At 41.4% G+C, this 26853-nt stretch overlaps 1 protein-coding gene across 1 annotated transcript in view; it reads left to right on the top strand.

Annotated features, from left to right (window-relative positions):
• Window positions 1–26853, top strand: part of USH2A (usherin) — a 646790-nt gene that overhangs the window by 158673 nt on the left and 461264 nt on the right. The window contains exon 20 of the mRNA XM_048504848.1: window positions 13344–13574. Within this exon, the coding sequence (XP_048360805.1) occupies window positions 13344–13574 (231 nt within the window). The remainder of the gene's footprint in view (window positions 1–13343; window positions 13575–26853) is intronic.

Below are 26853 nucleotides of genomic sequence, written 5' to 3'. Positions count from 1 at the left end.
CTATCCATTATACAGTGGATTTCTCCTTTCTATTGCAATTCTATGCCCAGCCGTTTACTTTGTGCCCAGGATACACCACTATTTGACATTGCCATCAATGAGAAACCTGAATGTATGGCCCTTTCCGCACAGCAGAAAGGGCACCTCTCCACCGGCAGAAATTATGCCGGTGGAGGGGAAGGGGCCTTTCGCATGGGAGCGTGCGAGCAGCCCACGCAGAGGCCAGCACAGAAGAGGCGGCTCCACGTGGAGCCGCCTCTTCTGTGCCCCCCCACTCACCTCGTCCTCCAGTGTCGGTCTGGAGGGCTGCAGGGACCCGCCCATGCTGCCCTCTGACCTCCAGGGAGGACGAGGTGTGGGGGGGGGATGGGAAATCGGCGCTTCCCAAAAACCTCCCTCGGGAAGGGAGGTAGAAAGCGGCGCCTTCACACTGCTCGGGGCCACACAGGACTGCGCTGCTGCATTGCAGCAGCACCACCTGTGCGAACATCTGCCCAGGGACAGCGCTTTTGCCATCCCTGACTTAGCCATCTAGCAGCTGCCTAGAGTCACATATGCAATGTCTTGTCATTTTTTCTTCCTACAGTAGTCTTATTTATCTGGCAAATAATTTCCAACAGATTATTATTTGAATACAATTTATTTAAAAACACACGCACCCCTTTCAAATCTCATAGTTTAAAAAATAAATTCTACAAAAAAAATAGTCAGATACACTGGGTTGATTTCTAGTTTCTGTTCACTTGCTATGGTTTCCAGTATTATTTTTATTGCCTTTAGAATAATAATTTTAAAAAATCAACCCCAAACTATAATGTCTGAATTGGAAAGGTACAAGCTATCTACAACAACTGTATGGCCTGCCATATAATGGTTTTTAAGCACAGTGTTCTGTCACAGTCTTAAAAACCACCCATATCCAATTAACTGTTAATTAGTGGTGCATTAGATTTTTCTTTCTCTATTAAAAGTAAAATAAGCGGACTGTTTGCTTCAGCTCTGGAAATACATATTGCTTTGCATGCAAGTACATAAAAGTCTGTCATTGTGAATGGGACCCAAAGTGATTAAACAAGCACTCTTAATATGTTAATTTATAATTTTAATTACAGCAATCTTGTATATATAGTCATTAGTGAATACTAATATAAATATTTTTCTACCTTTTTATTCATAATGCATAAACCAATCATCCTCTTCTTTCTCAGTAGTTGCCTATTTTTTTTCATAATCTTTGTTTCTGGTTATGAATGCATTTTGCTCCTTCCTGCCTTGAATAATCCCTTATTAAGCCAGTCACTTTTTGCTTCATTCTAAAAAGGGGGAATTATCATGCAAATTTGTCATTACACACACACACCTCACACACATATGTACACTGACACACACAGGGGGCACCAAACACTTTGGGTTGGTGTCCTTCAATTAGTCTTTTCCATGAATTTAATTTCATTTGTTGTTTGACTACTGACTTGATGTATGGACTCATGCATTTGAGACTGCTGCCAAGAATTACACAAGGAGGGAGGGGGAATTAAAGCTTCTGCAGGAAGCTACAGAGACAAAGCTAAAATGAATTGGCTTCACCTTTGACTGAAATTCTTAAACAACACTGGAATCCTGTGATGATTTTGCTTGCTTAATTATCCAATTACTTATTTCAAGGATATAGGCACTGTGTTCCAATTAAGGACGTGAAACATAATCTGAGAAATTTGGTAATGACTTAAATGATGACTTCAATAACTCCTGAGATAAACAATATCTGCTGGGTATCTTCTCTTGCCAAGTGCTCTTCAGCTACAGATTGGTTGCTCTTTGTGTACTACTGCTAAGAGCCAAAACTTATTTGTTTGTTCTCCCCAAAGGACATATTTCATTCTTCGGGAAATTGCACAAATTATTCTTTTGCCAGTATGTCAAATTTGCATGGTCTTTAGACTGAGTTTAAGTTGTATTTCTCTTGATTAAAAGCTTTTGGTTCAAAGCAATACTTTTTAATTGCCTAATGATATAAGTCAGTTCTTAGGAAAGAGCCATGCATTTAGGAGTTCATTTGCAATATAACTGTAAAATTCATTGCATGGCAGTAAAACAATTTACTGTTAATTACAAGGAGAAGAATTTGCTGTACCATGCTCACAGATTGCCATGAATCATGCAGCACTCCTAGAGATTTATAACAGATGTGTAAGTGGGATGAATTAGCAGGGTTTAATAACAGAGACACAAATCATGCAGACTTCAAGGAGCTTTAATTGATATACTAGAATGTGACGGGCATGAATCACTCAGCCATTCAACAGCACTGTAACATATGGTCAGCTCAATATGCTGCATCTTAAATCGGTTGGTGAGTCGTTGGTTGTCCCATATGGTGGAAGCAATATATTTTTCAGGATTTTTTTTAAAAAAATACCATTACATTGATTTTTTTTAAAAAAAGAAATATGATGCTATGTGCTCATAATAAAATGAACGGGTGACACTTGTGTTTGTTTGAAGACTATTTTACATATTGATTCAGAACAGAGGATTTTCCTCAAGTCAAAAACAGTTAATGAATGTTCCACTATTTAACACTGGAAATATGGAACAAAAATGTAGATCTGCATTACTGTTTTCCATTAGAATCATAGAGTTGGAAGAGACCACAAGGGTCATAAAGTCCAACCCAGCCCTGCAGGAACACACAATAAAAGCACTCCGAACAAATGGCCATTCAGCCTCTGTTTAAAAAACTTCCAAAGAAGGGGACTCCACCACCCTCTGAGGCAGTGTATTCCACTGTCAAACAACCCTTACCCAGTGGCATAGCTATAACGGGGTGGGGTGGGGACAAACACCCTGGGCAGACCACCATTGGTTCATGTGGGGATGGAAAATCATCCCCACACCCCTTCTCCTTCCCCCTTCAGCCTGCTTTTCAGCCCTGCCTTGCTAGACTACTCCTTCTAGCGGGGCACCGAGACCAACGCCATGCCGTAAAGGTAAGTGGGGTGCGGGGGTGGGGGCACAGTGTGGGCCCATGGGACCTGGCAGAGGCTTTCCCTCCCCCACCCCTTCTCATTTTCCCCACCGTAGCCATCTCTTGCCACCTTACCGCACCTCTTGCCACCCTCCCTCCACCCCTAACCACCCCTAGCCACCCCTTCCAATTTCCCCAACTCCTAGCCATCCCTTGCCAATTCTTACCCAACCCTTGCCTCCCTCCCCCCCAAACCCCTAGCTCAGCTGGCATTGTTTTGAGAGGTGGTGATTTTGGCATGACTTGGTGCAAAAATCATGAGGATCCACTAGGATCCATGTTTTCCAAGCAGGTGTTTGCACCACATAGCAAGGGATGCATGATGGTTGTGTTCAGAGATGTGGCCAAGGGCTATGATTTGCTGCTAATTTGGAGGGGACTTAGTGCAAAAATCATAAGGACCCATGAGGATCTGTGTTTTCCAAGCAGGTTTATGCACCACTGCAGTGCCGTGGACCGTATGATGCATGATTGTTGTGTTCAGACATGTGGCCAGGGGCTTCAGCTGTGATGTGCTGGTGATTTTGGGTTGACTTAGTGCAAAAATCATGAGGCTCCATGAGGATCCATGTTTTCTATGCAGGTTTTTGCTCCACTGAGGTGGCACGGAGCACAGAAAATGTGATTATTGTGATCAGACATGTTGCCAAGGGCATGAGCTGTGATGTGCTGGTTATTTGGGGTGACCAAGTGCAAAAATCAGGAGGATCCATGAGGATCTGTGTGTTTTAACCACATTTTTGTGCCATGATGCATGGGATGCAGGATTATTGTGTTCAGACATGTTTCTAGGGGTATGATCTGTGATGTGCAGGTGATTTTTGGGTGACCAAGTGGAAAAATAATGAGGATCCATAAGAATCCATGTTTTTCAAGCAGGTTTTTGCATCACTGCAGCAGCAAGAAGCAAGGGATGTGTGATTGTTGTGTTCAGACATGTGGCTAATGGCTGGAGTTGTGATGTGCTGGTGATTTTGGGATGACTTAGTGCAAAAATCATGAGGATCCGGGTTTTTCAAGCAGGATTTTGTGCCACTGCAGCACCTCAGAGCGTGATTGTTTTGGTGCTGCCTGTAGACTTAGACATGTTCGATTGTTTCATGGTGGTGTCATTTCATTCCAATGTAAAAATCATATGAATTCATGAGGATCTGCTTAAAATCATCTGGATCTGGCTTTTACCCAGATTTGTGAGTCGGGGCATGTTCTATAATGTGATGGTGATTTTGAGATGACCTGGTTCAAAAAAATATTTGTTTGGTCATGGTGGGTGAGGGCAGCTGGGGAGTGGGTAGGGGCAGAAAACTCAGATTTTGCCCTGGGCTCCATTTTCTCTAGCTATGCTTCTGCCCTTACCATCAGGAAGTTCTTCCTAATATTTAGGTGGAATCTCTTTTTCTGTACCTTGAATCCATTACTCCTTGTCCAAGTCTCTGGAGCAGCAGAAAATTGCTCCCTCTTCAAAATGATATCCCTGCAAATATTTATACATGGCTATTATGTAACCTTTTAACCTTCTCTTCTCCTGACTAAACATACCCAGCTCCCTAAGTCTATTCTCATAGGGGATAGATTCAAAACCTTTTACCATTTTGGTTGCCCTTCTCTGTACCTGTTCCAGTTTGTCAATATCCTTCTTGAATTGTGGTGCCCAGAACTGGACACAGTATTTCAGGTGAGGTCTAACCAATACAGAATAGAGTGATAATATTATGTCCCTCAATCTAGACCAGGGGTAGGGAACCTGCGGCTCTCCAGATGTTCAGGAACTACAATTCCCATCAGCCCCTACCAGCATGGCCAATTGGCCATGCTGACGAAGCGAAACTGATAGGGAATTGTAGTATCCTGAGCTTTCCCTGAGATCTAGACACTACACTCCTATTGATGCATCCCAGAATTGAATTGGGTTTGTTGGCTGCTTCATCACACTGCTGACTCATGTTCAGTTTGTGGTCTACTAAGACTTCCAGATCCCATTCACATGTACTTTTGTCAAGCCAGGTGTCACCCATCCTATATTTGTGCATCTCATTTTATATCCCAAAGTGTCATATCTTACATTTATCTCTGTTGAAATTCATTTTGTTAGTTTTGACCCAGCTCTCTAATCTGCCCAGGTCATTTTGAATTCTGACCCTGACTTCTGAGGTATTAGCTATCCGTGCCAAAAAGAGAAGAATCACAACAAAATACTAGCTACAAAGAAAACTATCTAATCCAAATCTGCATGATTGGCACAAAAAAGAAAAACATGTAATTTTAGAATTTTTAAATGAACATATATTGAACAGTAAGATAGATATAACAACAGTCCCCCAGCACACAAATATGTGATGCAATACAACTTAATAAAGTGAATATAAATATTGTTGTTACATCTATCTTACTGTTCAATATATGTTCATTTAAAATTTCTAAGAAATTACTTGTTTTTCTTTTTTTGTGCCAATCATGCAGATTTGGATCAGATAGTTTTCTTTGTAGCTGGTATTAGCTACCCTTCTACTTTGGTGTCATCTGCAAATTTGATTAGCATGCTCTCTATTCCACCATCCAAGTCACTGATAAAAATTTTAAATAGCACTGAACCCAGGACAGAACCCTGTTACATCCAACTAGTCACTTCTCTACAGGTTGAAGATGAGCCATTGGGATCAGTTAGTCAACCAATTACAAATCCATCTAACAGTAGCACAGTCTAGTCCACAGTTTACTTGTTTGCTGGCCAGAATATCATGGGACCTTGTCAAAGACCTTACAAAAACTAAGTGCTACATCCACAGCAATCCCTTCATCTACCAAGCTTGTCACTCCATGAAAAGAGTGTGGGTGAGAGAGAAAATTAATCTGGCATTTGTTATTGAGAAACCCATGTAGTGATCACTGCATTCCTTGTAAGTGCTTACAGGCTGTCTAACTAATGATCTGCTCTAGAATGACTGAGCTGTAATTGTTTGGGTCTTCTCGTTTTCCCTTTTTGAAGATGGGGACAACATTAACCCTGTTCCAGTCTGCTGGGACTTCTCCTGTTCTCCAGGAGTTTCCAAAGATTATGACAAGGGGTTCTGAGATTACTTCTGCTGGTTCTTTAGTACCCTGGGATGTAGTTCATCTGGCCCCAGAGAAGTAGCCAGGTATTTCTATACTACCTCTTTATTTATTCTGTGCTGAATTTCCCCTATTGTATTTTCTGTCCCTTTTTTCCCAGGTTTAGTACTGTTTTCCTGTTGGGAGAAGACCGAGGCAAAGGAATGTTAACAAGTTACCTTGCTGAGTTGGAATGAAGCTAAATGAGAAAAATGAATGTGCCTTTCATTGCTGAATTGATTAGGAATTGTGATGTGTGCATGTGTGTGTGTGGTCCCTGGCATTAAGAGCATATGGCAATAAGCCATAGAGTGCCTGAGTTGAGGATCAGATAGGAAAGGATTTTTTAAAAATGAACAAACCTACCAGTTTAGGAACTATTCAAATAATTAGGGTTCTAATGAACAATAGCCAAACTAAAGATGTATGCATACTCTCATTTTCAAAATACGAATGGGAAGATTTTCCGTTTGGAATTGTGCTTTGTCATGAACGCACTGAGACGTTAATTGCAGACCAATGCCAGACAGAAGTTCCACCAACAATTCATGGAGTTTCCTTTTAATATGAAAGCATGAAAGAGAAGTAGACCAGTAAACTTTTGTAGCTATGATGCAAATGCATTTTTATTAGCCTTAGAAACTGACAAGCTCTAGGAAAGCTTTAGCAGCTGCATTAGTTAACCTGACAGATTTGCGAAAAGAATATGCTATCCTTAGAACCATGGCTGCCAGAATTTAATGTCAACAATTAAAATTTATTTTGATCCTCACCTAGTGTTTATTACTGTTTGTATACACAACAGACCTTACTAATACAGAGATGCACTATTAGATGGAATTACCATCTGTTCGCAGTGAAATGCTGGCATCTGTCTTAGCTTCTAAAACTAAAATGATATCGTTTCAAACAAAACAAAGTTAACTGCTCTTTACTTACCAGCATTATGTTTTTTAATACACACATAATGTGTACACGCGCACACATACACACAGTGGAAAGGCTTGTTTATAGTGGCCAATGTAACAACATTTCTGTGATATATCTTTGACATAAAACTGTATGGACCATCTGTTGTATTGATTCTTTTGGTGCCCTCTGCTTCACAATGGCACACAGGAATCATAGGTGTTTAAAATACTGTTTTAGCCTTATATCATATCAACAATATATTACCAGGAAAAAAATTAAAAGTACATGAAAGATGCAAACATAGTTCATTTTCTTAAATACACTGTGCTTTGACATGTATTTGAAAAGAGTTGGATATAATAAGCAAAATTATATTCTCTCCCTTGAACAAAGCTGCTACAGGTACCACAGTGACACCTTTAGGAAATGTATATTTTGGCTTTTAGCCTTCCATATCTTTATTGCATTATACATTGACACAGGAATTTATTTTCTAAACTTTTTTCTGTTTCAACTGTTGAAGTACAGCCTCTTCCCTTAGTCAAAATGCAAGTATTCTGAATCACTAACGCTATAGTAGTTATAATACTAATGTTATACCAAAGGCAGTACTTTCTGAAAGGCTGGGTTTCTGTTCCATATATCAAAAAATAATAAATTGTGTCATGCTGGTGTTTAATGCATGTACACAGTGCATTAACTGTAACTGTAGTACATTTATTTGTGCTCGAGTAGACTTGAAAATGATTAAAAAATCAATACTTCCCTGTCAGAGAAGCAAGTGTTACAATGCATTTAAGTAGTTAATTGCACAAGCCCTATAAAAGCTTCAAATTTGGGTAGCAAAGATGCTATAATTACCGTGCAGACAATTCCCATTTATTAAAAGAGGACATGTAGGGAAGATGTGATTGTTGTCAAAGAGTGTTAGCAATGTGTGTTCATTGTAGAAATAATGAATTTTAGTCTTTCTTCTTTAGCATCTTGAGGCTGAACTGGAGGACTCAACTTCAGAAATTGCATTTAAAATGCTGACATAGACTGATTTGCTCCAAAGGTGAAGCTCCAAGTGTAAAGCCATGTTTTCTTTTGAAACCTGTGCATTAATACCACATTTCATTAGTGCTTTGTGCTACTTATGCAGAAAAGGCTTGTGACCTCACATGGCACTACTTCAATTTCAACACAGTAAATTTCTAGCATAGCAGTATGATACTAATTAGATTGTGAAGTCATAAATGATGTCCAAGCAAGAATTTACAATGCATAGCATGGTTGGTGGGTTTTTTTTGTCTCCCATCATTCCCTTGGCCAAATGTAATATTTTATCATGTTATAGAAAAAGTAATAGCAACATACTACAGGTTAATGTCAGGAAGTGAAAGGGATGCTAATGGTCTTGTATGCAAAAATCTTTAAGGATATGTTATTAATTTATTATAAATGAAGCTCTTTACAATGAACTCTGAGTACAAGACAGCAACGTAATTTGCCAGAAGCACAATGCAGCCCATATTATTCCCCAAATGTATATTGTACCATAATATAGAGAACCAGTGCAGTATAGTGGTTAAGAGCAGGTAGACTCTAATCTGGAGAACTGGATTTGATTCCCCACTCCTCCATTTGACGTGTGGATTCTTATCTGGTGAACCAGCTTTGTTTCCCCACTCCTACACTCCTGCTTAGTGACCTTTGGCTAGTCACAGTTCTCTCAGAACTCTCAGACCCACCTATTTCACAAGGTGCCTGTTGTGGTGAGGAGGAGGGAAAGAAGTTGGTAAGCCCCTTTTAGCCTCCTTACAGGAAAGAAGGGGAGGTATACATCCAAATTATTATTCTTCTATATTATGTTAGTGGTGTAATATTATGTCTGTGCATGTAACTATGAAATGAAACTTTTAAATCTAGAACTTAGTATATATGCTTAGTACAGCTGATTTAACAATCTGTAACTTTTTGTATGTCCATTACCAGTTGCCCTGAATGTGAGGGGTGCTGTTTCTTATGCGGGACTGGCTTGGTTTCTGTATCATCATCAGGCAGGTCACTATTCTACTGGGCATCTCTCTTTGGCAGAACCTCAACAGATTCCATTCCTACCTGCAGAGTGACCCGAGTCAGGGAGAGTTGTTCATCAACATCTGTAGATACCACTGACATTGATGGGCAAATTATCTCTTGGGGTGTGTGTTAAGGCTTTTAGTTAGACGAGATCGGGCGTGTTCAGGGTGGTATGGCCGTTTGACCAGGAACATCAGATCCTACTCGAAAAGGCTTCCAGGACTTGTCCTCCTTTAGCTCTAGGTATCACCTACATTAGTAATAAGGGGGCTCAATACCTGCACCAGATAACCGTGCCCAGGCTCCATAGAGCAATGATGTTGGCCCGTTGCAATGCCCTTCCATCAGCCATATCAACAGGGAGATTCACTAAAACCCCTTACCATCAAAGGCTATGCATATGCAACAGGAATTGTGTTGACTCTATAGACCATATTTTACTTTATTGTCCACTTTACACAGTACCCAGAGTCAAATACTTGTCACCCCTGCTACTTAAAAAAGAGTATGCATCTGACTTGCAAAAGATTACCTTTCTGTTGGACAGCCCCAGTAGTGATGCAAATGATGCAGTCACCAAATTTTTGGATTTGTATATAAAACAGCGCTTTAGGAGCAAATCCTGAACATCAGCCACTCTATCTGTACATTTATTTTAGCTTCCCTCTACTTGGTTAAGTGGATCTGTGTATATAATGTTGTTATGCCAATAAAGGTTCTTTGTTGTTGTTGCTTTTAGTTATGATAGGTTTCTTGAAATTCCAGAAGGAACCAGCAGGCCATACAAAATTTCCATAGATCACACAAGTCTTATATTGTCCAAGCAGGAACTAAGTAGTTTCCAAATCCATAGTATGGTGCTGAGGGACTGCTATTCCACCCCTTGGTCTCTGCCATATGAAATCCCACAATGTACTTTCTTGTCCCCCATGCTTTAAAATATCTGCATAAAGCCACTCAAAAAGATCAATCAAAGATCTGGGTTGAGTTGCCCCCAATGACCCTCAGCTCTATGTCACAGTTCCAACTTATCTCAGGGAGGCTGTGGAAAACGTGAACAAATGCCTGTAAGAAATTATGCAATGGATGAGGTTAATGAACTGAAACTTAATCCCAACAAAATAGAGTTACTGCTAGTGGTGAAAAGGACTGACCTGTTCTGGATGGGTTGCACTCCCCCTGGAGAAGCAGGGTTGTAACTTGGATGTGCTGCTGCACCCAGGGTTTCTGTTGGATACGTGGCAGCAGTGACTAAGAGTATCTTTTACCAACTCTAGCTGATGAGCCAGATGTAGCCTTTCATGACCTTGAAAGATTTTATCACTAAGTTTGATTACTGCAGTGAGCTTTACAGGTGGCTGCCCTTGAATACTGTCCAGAAGTCACTGTTGGTATAGGATGCTGTGGTGAGAATGTTGATTGGAGTGGCTCATCAGGACCATGTCAGTTCTGTCTTATTCTGGCTAAACTAACAACTCCTACAATATGCTTCTAGACACAGTTCAGGTGACAGGTATTGACTTTTAAAGCCCTACATGGCTTGGGCCCAGCATACCTGATCACCTCCTCCCATAAGAAGTTACACATTGTGGTCATCTCAGTCATGGCACTGAAACTTTGGAACATTCTCCCCAGGGAAATTCATTTGTCTCCCTCTATCATTGTCTTCTGCACGGCTTCTTGTTTTGTTTGGCATTCTTCAGTAATTGTTATTGCCTCTCCTCCCTGATTTTGTTGTTATGTGTGTTTGAGGGTTTAGATCAGGGGTAGGGAACCTGCGGCTCTCCAGATGTTCAGGAACTACAATTCCCATCAGCCCCTACCAGCATGGCCAATTGGCCATGCTGGTAGAAACTGATAAGGAATGGATTCTAATTTTATCTGGAGTCCCAGTTACCCCTAGATGTTTACCGTATTGTTTAAAGTTTCATATATGCTTATATTGTAAATGCAGTTTTAACGTCTTAATGTTTTGATATTTGCGACCGTAGGGGCTCAGCCGAAAGGTGGCTATGCTGGCAGGGCGGGGCAGGTGTGCTGCTATGGCAGCATCAGCACTGAGAAGGCTTCTGAGGCAGGGAGTCACCCTGACACAAGGTCACTCAGTTCACTGTTAGGTCTAAACACAACATCAAGCTAGAGGAAGGTCCAGGAAACAGAGTCAAATAGTCCAGAGAGTCAAGTAACATGGTATAGAGACAAACCAGGAGGGAGTAGCTGAGAAGCAAGGTTGTGGAAAGCCAGTCTAAGGTCAAAGCAAGATCCAAAACAATCACAACAGTGGCATGCAGGAGTTGCCGAGAAGCTCGGACATTGCATCCACACCTGGAGCTCTTTACTGAAGCTCATTATATGCTTCTGGGCTGCTTGCTTGAGAAGGTTTCTGCAAAGACTCCAAGCAAGCAGAATGCCCCCTCTCTATCAAGACCACCCTCAATCTCTGCTGGCAGCACTGTTAAATTCTCAGGAATCATTAGAGCTATCATCCTCTCTGGTATTCCTGATAAGGCCTGAACTGGGAAGCTGTAATTCTTCCTCTTCTGCTGACACAACTGGCGAGGTGGCATGGCTCAGGCAAGTCTTCTTCTGATGAACTGTGTTATGTACCCCTTCAACCCCACATCTTAAAACACGCAGTGGTGTAACGAGGAAAACTGGAGCCCTGGGCAAAACCTAAGTTTGAGCTCCCCTGTCCTCCTCCCCTGGTGGCTTGTGGCTTCCCCCCTTCCTGCCGGCTGAACTTAGGTGCCTCCCTTACTGGTGAAAGATCATGAGAAGTGGGGGGCAGTGGCGGGCAGTGGCGGGATCCAGGGAAGAGCGGTGCGGTCGGTGGGTCGGCCACTGCCCACATTGCCCAATGGACATTACGCCACTGAAAACACGCATCCATGTTGGGATATTTATAAATACAAGGTATATGTGAGATATATTTCTGAGTTATATAAGGCTAACAAATATATATGGTGTGGCACAGGATAAAATGGGCTAACAGCAAGCCTAAGGAATAGCAAACAGTCAGTAGAAAACAAATCTACTCATTTGCTCCTTGATGTCCACACCCAAGCCAGAGCCACAGTCAATAGAGTTGTAAATGTGAACTATCCCTTGAATTGTGATGCGGCACTCTTCCTTCCCTTCAGCTGTTCCTAAAAGCTTCTAAGTGCTCCCATCCCTGATTTAATCTCGCTGCCTCAGCTAAATTACAATAGCCAGAGACTCGCCCTTCCAACCACCTATTCAAGGTGTTGCTAATGTAATCAAGGAAACAATTGGCTACCAATCCCCTGGGTTAGGACAATAGAGCTACTGATTAGCTCAACCCCTGCAACCCAGCACAGCTGTAAGAAACTAAACCTAATGCAAAGGGTTTCTTTTCCCACCAAACAAGCGATCCACCTTATAAAAGCCCTGCTCACCTTAAGCTCATTACTAATTTCTGACCTGAACCTCCCTTGGTCAAGTCGGTGTGAGACACGATATCATTTTTTTTGGGATGTTTGTACTGGCATAGAGTCCCTGCCTTCTACTTCATCTGCTGCATTGGAACCATTAGGTAACATATCACCCTGCTGCCTTCCCAATTCCCTCTCTATCATCCAAACCTGTTTTTCTCGCCTTTTTATATCTCTAGGAACTTGTGTGTACATGCCTCCATGTCTTCCTGTCTGTGTGCTTGAAACCAAATTTATATAAACATTTTAAACTTGATTTGGACTCCTTGTGTTACTCTGCGGAACGCTCCTTGCCATATTCCCCGTATACATAGTCTAAAAGATCCCCTCCCAGTCTGCCTCTTGCATCGCTAAGTAAGCTATTTCCTCAAAGCATTGCCAAGCCAAGTTATTTTCCCCATTGCTATTTTAAAAATATTCATGTGCTGTTACACTCTTAGCAGCTGGTGGAGATTTCTTTAAAATACGTTCATAACCTGTTAAGCTGGGTAACAACTGGCAGCCACAGCAGGGGGTGGGCATGACAGTGGCACAGAAATGAAATAAATAAATAAATAATAATTTTATAGGTGCTGTTAGAAGTTTTAACCAGTTTTTTAAAAATGGGTTGACTTAATATTGCTAGATAGCATAAAGGTCAAAGGCTACTTACCATTACTGTTTGAACTGTAATGGATACAGCTTTCTTCAATGAAAATATATTATGTAATAAAACTTACTATTCTGTAAACTAGTATTGTTTGGACAATCTCAACAGGACGGTTGCTTCTCTCATTTTCTTTCTTTCATATAAATAGCCCCAAGACAGCTGATTGCCCCTCACATAGAAGGAGTGAACAGTACAGTAATAAAGATAAAGTGGAACAGCCCTCAAGAACTCAATGGACCTCCTCCAACCTATCAACTGGAGAGAATGGATGCATCTTTTGCAACATCAAATGTAACTGTTGTGAAAGGAATCCGTTTTGGAGGAAATGGGTATTATAAATTTCCAGCATCAACTGTTCCTGCCAACACATATTTTACAGGTAAGGGAATGATGATGTTTGGTGCATGTGTGTATTTGGTTTGTAGTGTAACATGATAGTCAGTTTTGCTGGACAGTTACCTCCTTAATGTATTTATGACAGAGTTTTCGAACTTACCAAACAAAGCATATAACCAGTAGCGCTTACCATTGTAGAAAATATACACTGAATAATCTGATTTGTTCCTAGGACCTTGTACTAAGAACTGTGTAGGTTGGACTACAACTGATCCTCTTTACGCCAGTCCCCATTTTCTCAAAGCTACACTAGATATGATGGGTCAATAAAATTAATTCATGGATCTGCTTTGTTCATATATAAAATGGGAGTTGGGAGTAGAGATGCTCAAGTGCACCTTTGTCATTTTGTTTCATTTTAGTATGTTGTTGTTATGAGCCTTTTCACTCACATTGTTGTTCCCTATTCAATTGTTTCTTTTACACCATTTTATGCAGAAAATTTACCATTTTATGCAGAAAATTTACAAAAAAACCCCCCATTAAAACTATTTAAATTCAAGAGCAAAAAAAGAAAATGTCAAACCATACCCATCCAGCATATTGTTCCCTCTTCCAATAAATATTTATAAGTTGCAATGCTGTCTAATTTGGCACGTGTATGCTTGGAACACATGGTTGACCTTGAGCCCTTCGGGGATAGGCGGCCTATAAGTTTAATAAAATAAATAAATAAATAAATAAATCATTGAATCCATCATGCTAAGTAGCATATCGGGCAACAAGTGCTCTGCAGCATTTTCGGTCTTGGTCGAGTGTTTCAGCCTCTTCCCATGCAATATTTAGTGCCTTCAGGTCTTGCTTGAATGTTCTCCTCCAGGTGTTTCGGGGGCATCCTTGCTGTCGTTTGGCATCACGGGGTATCCAGCTCATTGCCGTCTTTGGGACCCAACCGTTCTCCATGCAAAGGACATGGCTAGCCAGTCGAAGTCTTCTGTGTGCAACTATGGTATTTAGTTTGCACATGCTGCTCCTTCGGAGCACTTCTTCATTAATGATGTGGTCATATCGGATCTTCAGGATTTGGTGTAGGCACTTCTGTTGGGAGACGTTGAGCCTATTGTTGATACCTGCTGATGCCTGCCAGGTCTCTCTAGTATAAATGGCTGTCGGGATCACAATGGAGGTGAATTGATGGAGCTTAGTCTTTAGGGCAATGGTTGGTGAACACCAGATCTTGTTCATTCTCCGAAAAATGGCTGCAGCCTTCCCAGTGAGGCACCTGACATCTACCTCTGCATTTCCATTGTGGGAGATCACACTGCTCAAGTAGGTTAACCTCTCCACTTTCTCTAGCTGCTGTGATCCAATGATGATTTTCTGTGTTCAGACTGTGGACCTAATATACATGATCTTTGATTTATCAGTGCTTATCCTGAGGCCAATTTTGCCCACTCTTCTATCAAGGTCAGTCATCACACGCTGCAGGTTCAGCTCATCTTCCCTGAGCAGAGCGATGTCATCAGCAAAATCCAAGTTGCCAAGGTGGTCTTGGTCGGGTCAGTGTATGCCATTGCCAGAGCGTATTCCAGTTCTCTGCAAGATGTAGTCAAGGACAACAATGAAGAGAAGTTGAGACAGAATGTAGCTTTGTCTGACCACAGTAGTGATTTGAAGATGGTGATGAAGGCTGCTGGTACTCTATACAAATGCAGGATCTACCAGAGGGACTCTCAGTGAATGCTGTTAAAAACTTTATTGAAATCAGTGAAGTTGATGGCCAGTGGGTGTCGTTATTCAATGAATTGCTCTATGATGTTTTGGAAGGGGTAGGTTTGTTCGCTGCAGGACCTTCCACTGTGAAATCCAGCTTGTTCCTCTCTCAGGCATTGGTCAAGGGCACTGCAATTGCCAGAGTAGGATCGTGCAGAATTCTTTCCCAGGGACTGAGAGGAGTGCGGTGCTCTGCCAATTAGTGCATTCAAAGATTTTGTCTGTCTTTGAGAACTTGATTATGGCAGCTCTTTGCTAATCTTCTGGGACTGCACCCCTTTGCCAGCAGTTATTGAACAGTGACGTCAGTGCTTCAGCCATTGCCTGCCTACCATGTTTCAGGATCTCTGCGGATATTTATCCAGCCCAGCTGCTGTGTCCTTGAGAGTCTTGATTGCAGTCTTTATTTCTTTGATGGTAATCTCTCCAGTGTTCACTTGGAGCTCCTCTTGGGCATCTTCAGAATCAAAGCCATATGAAGTGGTCGTGCTGGGTCAATTGTGGGTTTCTCGAAAGTGTTCAGTCCACCTTTTGTCTGGTCATGGTTAGGAGCTTTCCATTCTTATCCCTAATTGGAATACTAGAGCTGTTCCTGGTTCCAGTCAGTTCATTGATGATGCAATAGAGGGTTTTGGGATCATTTTGCTGCTTTTTGTGCTTTTGTGCCTTTCTGTTCCAGCCAGTCCTTCTTGTCTTTTCGGCACCTTTTCTTAACTAGTCGGTAAAGCTCTGTATAGCTTCAGCTTCTTTCTTCCATTTCATTTGCACTTTTAGCCTGTTCGCATTTCAGTTTTATGGCTTTTCTTTCATCAATCAGCTTTCATGTTCGGTCTTGGATCCCCTGTTCCTTCTGTTGCCCTTGGCTTCTCCCAATAGTGTTTTGGGCACATTCTGTGATGATGTCCCTAAGGCTACTCCAGAGATCTTCTATGTCTGCCATTTCCCTGAAAAGGTTGAAGTAATTATGTTCCAAGGTGAAGGTGGTGGCAATAGCAGGCTCCTTGAGTTTATCTATTGCAAATGATTTCTTTGGTATGGTTTTTCTTACATTTCAGAGCTTCAGCTTTATTTCTGCTCTGATTATATAATGGTCTGATCCAACAACTGCCTTTCTGTATATCCTTGCATCTTACATTGCTGACCTCCACTTCTGGCTGATACAGATGAAGTCGATTTCATTGAAGGTTTGCTCATCTGGTGACCACCAAGTCTTCTTGTGGAACCTCCGATGTTGGAAATATATGTTCCTAACACACAACCCATTGTGTTCACAATACAACAGCAATCGCTCACTGTTGTCATTGAGCCAAGCAGAGGATGTGTGGACTCCAATCACATTCTCAAATCCTTGTTGTCTGCCACCTAATTGAACATTGAAATCAACAATCAGGAGCTTTAGGTCATGATTTGGGATGTTAGCAAAGACATCTTGGAGCTGTTCATAAAACTCATTTTTATTGCATAAACGGCACTGTCTGTTGGTGCATAATCCTGTACAAAAGTTGCTTTGGCATGTCCATGAGCAAAACGGGCTATGATGATCCGGTCATTAATGGGCTGCCAACTGATGAGTGCTTTTTCAATTTGTTTGCTCAGGACAAAGCTGACCCCATGTTCATGCCAATCTTTGTGACCAGCATACAAGATGGTCTTGCCATTGCTATTGATCCGATCATTTGTTCTCCACCTGACCTCATTGATGCCTAGAATGCCAAGCTGGTAGTTATCAAATATCCATAGGAGTTGGGCAAGTCGTCCATTTTGGTATAGGGTTCGTACGTTCCATGCTCCAACTCTTGCAATGTTTTTGGCAGAGAAGATCGTTTTTGACATCAGGTAGCCAGTTTGCTCTGACACCGTCATATTACATGAAGCCGAACTCCTGCCTGGTTTACCAGAAATGCTTGAAGTTATTTTTGTTGTTTCATAGTGACTGGGGTTTTATGGAGATGTTAGCCTGATGCTCAACCCTCCTCCTTTTACATCCAGGCTTGGGACCAGCAATGGCGGAGTTATATGGTTGACAGACTTCATTTAATCAACATAGGCTATACAGAATTCAATGATACAGGAATATGGGGGTGCTTCCTCGCTCAGATGATAGAGTTGGTATACTGGTGTGTGACCTCCACACATTACTGTAACCAGTTGTCCAAACTAGCCCAATGAAATGGGTTTATTCATTTATTTTCTGCCATTGATTTTCTGCCATGAAGTTCATCAAACTTCAAAGTAATTTGCAACACATAAAACAGTATGAAATTAGATTGAATAGCCACCTAGATAAAATTTTGTATCCAGAAGCCAACTTACAGAGCACCTGAAGGGCCGTGTTGGATCCTGCAACCAGCTGAGAGATTATTTTATTTCAGTGCTGGCCAGCTGACAACTGCATTATAAGTCAGTGTTTAGTTATGAGGTATTGCCATTTTTATGTGTTTCAGCCCATTTGCAGCCTCCATTGCCTTTTCTACATTGAGCTGGAAGCCACAAGCAGTGGTGCATACCAGGAATTGACTCTGTGCCATCATACCATGTGGAAGAGTTACATGGTTATCTTTACTGCTACAAACTTGGTGTAATGTCACCCCCAACTTTTGCAGTATTAGCGTGGTAAAGGTTTGGTCTTTAGAAATTGGTTTCCATATATTTCTTAGATTATTCTCTATAATTATTTGTGCTAGTGATACTTAGGCCGTTTCTGCATGGCACAATTATACCTGGTTACAATCGGTATCTTACAATCCGAGTCTATTTTATCCCAGTTTCTCCCTTCACATGGCTGTCCGTTTCTGTGAAGGAATTGTGAAGACCTGGAGGAAATACTCCAGTTTGTTCCACATGTGCCGGGCTCTTTTGTATTTACACCGCAAGCATATCTGCGCATGCACAAACATTCTGGTATCCCGTGTTCTGATTGACTGTCATTTTTGGGTAGCAGCTTCAATGAATGTCTCCACCCTACCTTTTGAATTGCTGGCCCACAAAAAAGGTGTGCTTCTGATTGCTTGAACCACAGCAAGCAGGGAAAAATGAAGCCCTCCCTTTTTTCCAGTTCTGGATAGGGCCTGGCACAGGCCTCAACATGGCAAGCGGCAGCAAAAAAACAACAACAATGGGGCACAGCATCACATCACATTCCCACTCAGGTTCCCAACTTTTTGTGGAAAATGAGAGAGCCCCCCCCCCCGGTGATATGCCCACTAACATTCAGCCCAAAGTGCATATCTCCCTAGCTATGCACTCCGAGCAACCAGTATATGTACAGAAAAGAAAATAGGAACATTTTGGGACTCCACTCCTGATTAGCCCAGGTGAAATGGCACCCAGTCAATACCATGAGCAGAAAACATGCTTGGAGGAACGTTTTGGGAAAGGCGGGCTGCAATGGTCTGCTGCTCAGCAGAGTTGAAAACTGACATGACGTCAGGTGGGGAGATCGGGGGCGGGCAGTGGGGTGGGGAGATCAGGCAGCTGGGCAGGAAAAATAAACTGTTTCTGCTCCGGTGGTGTTTGCATGGTAGCGGGTTCAGTGCAGATTTTTTGAAAATAATCGCCAAATTGATGATTTTTGAAAATCATGGGATGAGGGAAATATTGTGAGACAAACCTGCTTTGGAACCAGGTACCGTGCGAACGTCTTGGCCAAACCAGGATATTTGTCTTTCTCAACCCGGGATATTTGGACCATGCAGAATTGGCTTTAGTGGCGTAGGAGGTTAAGAGCTCATGTATCTAATCTGGAGGAACCGGGTTTGATTCCCAGCTCTGCCGCCTGAGCTGTGGAGGCTTATCTGGGGAATTCAGATTAGCCTGTACACTCCCACACACGCCAGCTGGGTGACCTTGGGCTAGTCACAGCTTCTTAGAGCTCTCTCAGCCCCAGCTACCTCACAGGTTGTTTGTTGTGAGCGGGGAAGGGCAAGGAGATTGTAAGCCCCTTTGAGTCTTCTGCAGGAGAGAAAGGGGGGATATAAATCCAAACTCTTCTTCTTCTAGTGGGCAAGGTGTTCTAATGTGCAGACTTCCATTTCCAGGTGAATTTTATTTTTTGCTTTTTTTAATTCCAAGAACTGCTTTTGTACTTCAAAATGTTTTCATCAGTTTTTGTGAACTAATTTTTGTTCTATACATTTTTGTTTGGAGTATGTCATTATTTATGCTTACTGAGAAAAAAGCACTATGACACATTTGACAGTGTGTTTGCCTGAAGGTTGTATTCTAAGAAGATTGGGTGAAACTATGTGTTTGAGTCTGATTTTTATGAGTTTGGGTGATTTTCTCCCTTCCCCCTGCTTTTCATTTCACAAAGATAGTTTCCATGTTCACACAACAGAGGGACAATTTTTAAAAGTTATTCAGTGCCCCTGGCTAAAGAACATACACTATGAATTTGTAATCTCCCATCTACTTCTATAAATAAAGAAGCCGAAAGTAGTGAGAGAGTCCCATCAAGATATAGGAAGAATTGTCATATTAATTCCATATAATGAGTCACTAACTTGGAACAGAGCTACAGCAATCATGGAATGTTGCAAAACCTGCCATAGTCCTGTACATTACAACAGTTTAACACACATATAAGAAATGAGAAAACCTCTGCCTATTTCCTACATGACAAAGCTGTTTGTATATATTCCAATTTTTTTGTCCATGGGGTATTCAAGCCAATAGCCCTCCTGTTCCTCTCCACACACAACCCTCTGCTACCTGTACCATTTATGTTCCAATTTGGTCACCCATGGGGTGACATCACATCACAATGTTTACTAAGAAAACTGTTTACTGAGTGGTTTGGTATTTCCTTCCCCAGTTATCTACCCTTTACCCCCAGAAAGCTGGGTATTCATTTTAACAACCTCAGAGGGATGGAAGGCTGAGTCAAGCTTGAGCTGGCTACCTGAAACAGACTTTCATTGGGATCAAACTCAGGTTGTAAGCAAAGCTTTATGTGCAGTACTATAACATACCCCTCTGCTTCATGGGGAAGGCTTTCAATGTCAAAGGAGCTTGGACCAGAAGGGGGAGAAGACTTCTGGCCATACATGGCAACCCTGTCCCGGGCACATGAAGCCTTTTCCCTAAGCAGATATGTAGGTAAGTCATTTAATTAAGGATTGTGGATCAGAATCAAGCCTCTATGAAAAACATTCTGGTCCATACTTTGCTTTTCTTCCACCTTTCCTTATGTATGACACTATTAGATAGCCTCCCTTCATTTTTCTTATAACATTTTTTAGCAAGACTTGTGGCCTTGCACATAAAATGAATTCACAGTTCCTTCTCAAATAAGACATTTCCTTTCTTCCTCCTTCCTAATCCCAAGAAACCTAAAGATAGAGTGAGGAGTGATCCAGTATAACAAAGTGAATTGTACCGCTTTGCAAACAAGACATCTTAAGGTATTTTATAACACGCACAAGAGGGACTTATGCTACAAATATGCCAAGCTGACCCTGAACAGGCAGCATTACTGTGGTAATACTTTCCCTCTAAGACAGGCCTGTTTTTGTTAACCAGAGACACAAGCTTTTTTGAAATCTGTATCAAGCATTTACGTTTTCTGCCTTTTCATTGAAATAAAAAGATCTATTTAGTCTTTGTTTCTTTTAACAAATGGCCAAGTCTATAGTAAAGAATGAATTTTCGTGTGTACCACTGGTAGTTCTGCTAGACAGGACATTATGGATCTTGAAATACATTTCTAAAGTAATTTCAAAGCCTAGTGCCAAACTGAGACATTCTTGTTGAAGTCAATCAACATTCTGTAGTGGTTTTTGAGTACACAAATATGATATTAGGGGGATAGCAAAAAAAATTGCAGAAAATTATGATGGGCACTGACCTCACACTTGGCTGCATGCACACAGGTAATTCAACTGGGTGCCATTTTAGATTTTGGTAGGGAGCACAATATTCACAGCATGATTCTAAGATTAGCTTCTGGATTAACTCCTGAAGATTAAATTGAAAAAAATAAATGCTCCTAAACTACATATAAGACCCTTTTTAATACTATAAAATATGAAGCTGCCTTATACTGAGTCATAACATCAGTCCATCTAGCTCAGTATTGTCTGCTCTGACAATATTTACCAGGGGTTTGGAAAGAGTAGGATGTTTCCTAAAAGCTGTTACCTGAGAGCTGAGCTGAAAAAAGAAGAATTGAAACTAGGATATTCAAGTAATTATTGTTTTTTATCACTGAACCACTGCCGCTCCATGGCTGTAGGTTTTTACTGACTCTGCCCCATGAAAGATAAGGAGCAAGATGATACCATTGTTCCCAGCCAATGAAGGGTCAGCACTGTAGTTGCTGAAAGTGACTGCAGTTATAAAGTGTGTAGACAGCGAAAACAAAACAAATATCCAGTGCTTTAATGTGAGACTGGACTGCCTAAACACACAGGATTATGTCTGCTAACATTCACCTGAGCAACAAGTACTGAGTTTGGTATGAATTTGTCAGTTAAATAATTAATGAATTGCAGAGCACATCTCTAAATAATAATAGTTGCAGTTAAAATAATCTACCTCCCTATTTCTGTGTTATAGGATTCTGTTATGCAGCTTTATGTGATGAGTTTTGTTGATTACATCCCTCTTATGTTCAATGAAGCAAACAACAGCATACTTGGAGATTACATCATTTTATTCTTACAACAATCCTATAAGGTAGATGAAGTTGAAACAGTCTTTGTCCCAAAGTCACCTGGCCAGTTTTTGTGCTTGAATGAGGATTTAAATCTAGTCTTTCCTTGTCTGTGTGCTGCACCACATTACCTCTGTTACATTTAGAAGTTAAATAATTATACACCAATTCTTCTGACTTTTTAAAATGCTGCCAGCTTTTTGTACTGCTTACAAGTTGTGGTTTTCTTATTCCCGCCTTGCAGTTTTTACAAGGGGGAGTCATGATGGAACTACCAAGTAGAATATTGAACAAACATGTAAGCAAAGACATCCATTGATTCCAATTGTCTCTCATGAATATCATCAGGAAATGTTCCTATGAATATTATCAGGGCATGTTTCATCTTCTAATTGATCTTTCAGAAAGATCAAATTAATATCTTGTCTAACTATCATGAGTCTTATCAACTGAGTGATTGCCAACGTTTAAAGTAGTGATGGGGGGATTAAATTTGTTGTCCTTATTAGTTTTAAGTACTTACGGCCTAAAATCTATCATATCATAGAATGAACAATGCTATTTTTGTCAAAATGATCAGTCAGGATTTAGCTGTGGCAGTTTTGTATTATACAGATCAGTGTGAAAAAAATCACAACAGTTTAGTAACATTAAGCTTCTACATGTTAAACACTGCTTTTCTTTATTGGCATATATAGTGCAAATACATCCTGCTTGGAGGGTGGGTTTTAGAAGCTGATGCTGGGGGACTGGCTGCTCAGCCCCCTGGCATCCTACAAGGCTCTATTTTGAAACCTATGCTTTTCAACATGCACATGCAACCTCTGGTCATTCAGAAATTTGGATTGGGTTGGGCTTCTAATATGTGGATGCAAGTCAGCTCTATCTCTTATTTCCAGTTGATCCAGGAAGGCTAGGATATGACCTAATAGACTGAAGATGGAATACCTATTGGTGAGCAAAAAGTCTGATTGGGCCAAGATATCTGGATGGGGTTACACTCTCTTGAAGGAACTGATCCATTGTTTGGGATCACTCTTCGAACTATAATAAAACAGGTGGCAGCTGGAGTCAGGAGTGCCTTTTAGAAACTTCAGCTTGTTATCCACCTGCAGCCTTCCATGGGTAGAGAAGATCTGGCCATTGTGGTGTATGCCCTAGGTTAGGTTATTGCAACAGACTCTACATGGAGCTGCTCATGAAAACTTCAGTTGGTATAGAATGCTACAGGAAGGATGTTGACTGGAGTAGGACACAGGGATCATATCATGCCTGTCCTGGCCCAACTACAGTAGCTTCCAATCTATTGGCAGGCTGAATGGAAGGATCAGCATTGTTGAAGGACCACTTCCTTCCTTATGAACATATATAACTGCTATAGCCATCTTCCAAGACCCAGCTTTGGTTGCCCCCATTTTCTGAGATTAGGCAGGTAGCAACTCAGGAAACAGTCATGGGTCTATCCTCAGAGGCACTCATCTGTCCATTTTTGTTAACATGTGCAGGTAAAGACTATTTTGTTATGTTTTGGAAAGTAGGTTTGGATGATAGATTGGGAAGGGAAGCAGGGGACTTATACATTACCTAGGTTCTGCAGAGAAGTTCTTAGAGAAGCCAAGGATTCAAATGGCCAGCATGTGAATCCAAGCGAAGGATGATATCGTGTCTCAAACCAACTTGACCAAGAGAGGTTCTGCTAGTAAAGAGCCCTGAGTCTGGGGTGAACAGTACTTTTATACCCCTTTGCGCAGTTTGGGGCTGGAGAAAGTAAGTTTTGTTTCCTGAATCTTTGGGTTTTCCATGCTGGGATTGCTGGGCTGAGCTAATTAGTAGCTCATCTATTGTCTTCTAAATGGTGGGACAGCAGAGCCAATTGTCTTGTGATTATATCAGGGTTAGTCTTGAATGACTTATACAGAGTTACTTCTTGAAGTCTCTGCCCAGGTGTTCAAATTTTGCTGAGGCTTTGAGTGGATAAGGGAGGGAACGATTGTTAAGGAAATGGTTCTAAAAGGCAGAGGAAATGCATAATCTGGTATCAGGGAGTTCTCTAGGTTCCTTGTGTTAGCGAACTTCTTTGGCAGGGTGTGGTAATCAAGATGCATGTCCATGGGGCTTCCAGTCTCAGCTGACTACATTAACCCTTTTAATAATCTCTTTTTGCTAACAGACCTTTTTGCACATTTTGGCTTGTATTAATATCTGGACATTCTGCTACGCACACACAAGTATATGGCAGTTGGCATTTGCCAGTACATATTGCATGGAAATCATATGAAATCCATATTTCAACAATGTCAGGGTATGAAGGGTAGGGCAACAAAGCCAAACTGAAAAATAAGCCTGATTTTTTTTTGGCTTTTTGGGAGGTTTATTTTTGGCTATATGAGGGAGCCAAAAAGGGAATCCTTAAAAATGCTGAAAAATATCCTGCTTATGCCCCACTGCCATTAAAGACAAAAAATATGGAGAAACTCTTGTCCCTCCTCCCTCTGCCTTACCTGTAGAAGCAACACATAGCTGAACACTGGACTCCAGGAGCTTGAAGGCAGCCTATATTGAGCTGAGAAGTTCTGCAGAACTGAATGCTGAGCTCACGATGTCCAGGGTTCAGTCCTGTGCCTGCTACTTCCTAGCTCCACTAAATGCTACCAAATCCCCTGGCCCAGATTGCATTCACCCAAGAGTTCTTAAAGAGCTCAAGCATGAAATTGCTGATCTATTCACTTTAATATGCAACTTATTCCTGAAATAAGGCTCCATCCCTGAAGACTGGAGACGGCCAATGTCACACCAATTTTTAAGAAAGGATCTAGGGGGGACCCAGGAAATTACAGGCCAGTCAGTTTGACATCTGTTCCTGGTAAATTAGTAGAACCTATCATTAAAGATAAAATTATAAAACATGTAGAAAAGCAAGACCTGCTGAGGAAGAGTCAGCATGGCTTTTGCAGAGGCAAATCCTGTCTTACAAATTTACTAGAGTTCTTTGAGGGTATAAACAGGCATGTGGATAAGGGGGAACCAGTGGACATTGTCCACTTGGATTTCCAAAAGGCTTTTGACAGAGTTCCTCACCAGAGACTATTGAGAAAACTCACCAATCAAGGAATAAGAGGGGAAGTCCTCCTATGGATTAAAAACTGGTTGAGAAACAGGAAGCAAACAGTGGGTGTAAATGGGAAATTCTCACAATGGAGAGATGTCGGGAGTGGTGTCCCCCAAGGATCCGTTTTGGGACCAGTGCTCTTTAACCTATTCATAAATGACCTGGAAGTAGGGGTGGGTAGCGTGGTGGCCAAGTTTGCAGATGATACCAAATTATGTAGGGTGGTGAGAACCACAAAGGATTGCGAAGAGTTCCAAGCTGGCCTTGATAAATTAGGTGAGTGGGCTAAGAAATGGCAAATGCAGTTCAATGTAGCAAAATGTAAAGTGATGCACATAGGGGCAAAAAATCCAAACTTCACATACACGCTACAGGGGTCAGTGCTATCAGTCACAGACCAGGAAAGGGATGGGGGCATCTTAGTTGATAGTTCCATGGGAATGTCAACTCAATGCATGGCAGCTGTGAAAAAGGCAAACTCTATGCTGGGGATAATTAGGAAAGGAATTGATAATAAAACTGCAAAGATTGTCATGCCCTTATATAAAGCTGTGGTGCGACCGCACTTGGAGTACTGTGTCCAGTTCTGGTCGCCGCATCTCAAAAAGGATATTGAGGAGATAGAAAAAGTGCAGAGAAGGGCAACAAGGATGATTGAGGGACTGGAGCACCTTCCTTATGAGGAGAGGCTGCAATGTTTGGGACTCTTTAGTTTGGAGAGGAGACGTCTGAGGGGGGATATGATTGAAGTCTATAAAATTATGCATGGGGTAGAAAATGTTGACAGAGAGACATTTTTCTCTCTTTCTCACAATACTAGAACCAGGGGGGCTTTTATTGAAAATGCTGGGGGTAAGAATTAGGACTAATAAAAGGAAACACTTCTTCACACAACGTGTGATTGGTGTTTAGAATATGCTGCCACAGGAGGTGGTGATGGCCACTAACCTGGATAGCTTTAAAAGGGGCTTGGACAGATTTATGGAGGAGAAGTCGATCTATGGCTACCAATCTTGATCCTCTTTGATCTGAGATTGCAAATGCCTTAACAGACCAGGTGATCGGGAGCAACAGCCACAGAAGGCCATTGCTTTCACATCCTGCATGTGAGCTCCCAAAGGCACCTGGTGACCACTGCGAGTAGCAGAGAGCTGGACTAGATGGACTCTGGTTTGATCCAGCAGCCTTGTTCTTATGTTCTTATGTTCACATGGAGCTGGGAGCCAACAGGAATTTTTTTGGGTTCAGGTTTAATAAACCTGAAAATGTTCAGCTTTTAAAAATGTTTTTGAATATTTCTCAGACTATTAAACCCAAACTGGCAAAATACTGAAAAAAGGTGCACACTTCTAGTTTTAATCGTTTTTGTGATTTTAATTTGTATGCTTTTAATTTGTTAGCCCCGATAAGGTCAGAAAAATGGGGTATTAATCTTGTTTTCTCCAGATCTTCAAAATACTGAATTTCATTTGAATATGGTATGGGTTATAATTTTATAAATGACAAAAACATGTCATTGGAGAAGCTGGCCGCTGATGGCGCCCCCTCCCTCCCTCTTTTAACTTCTGTGACCCTTATTACATCTATGGGCCCCTCCGTCTTCCTCTCGAGATGGTTTTTTTAAATTGTCTGGACGCTATATATTTGGTATGCTGTATCTACATTGGTTTTAATTATTTTAATGCTATAGAGCCTATATTTATATTATATTTGGATTTGATATTATGAGAGTTTCTATTTGCTACTTATGTATGTTCCCTCTGCTGTACACTGCTCAGAGCCCTTGGG

The sequence above is a fragment of the Sphaerodactylus townsendi genome, linkage group LG01, assembly GCF_021028975.2.
Source record: "Sphaerodactylus townsendi isolate TG3544 linkage group LG01, MPM_Stown_v2.3, whole genome shotgun sequence".
Lineage (NCBI taxonomy): Eukaryota > Metazoa > Chordata > Lepidosauria > Squamata > Sphaerodactylidae > Sphaerodactylus > Sphaerodactylus townsendi.
The sequence above is the reverse complement of the archived record's forward strand: the minus strand, read 5'-3'. Positions and strand labels throughout refer to the sequence as shown.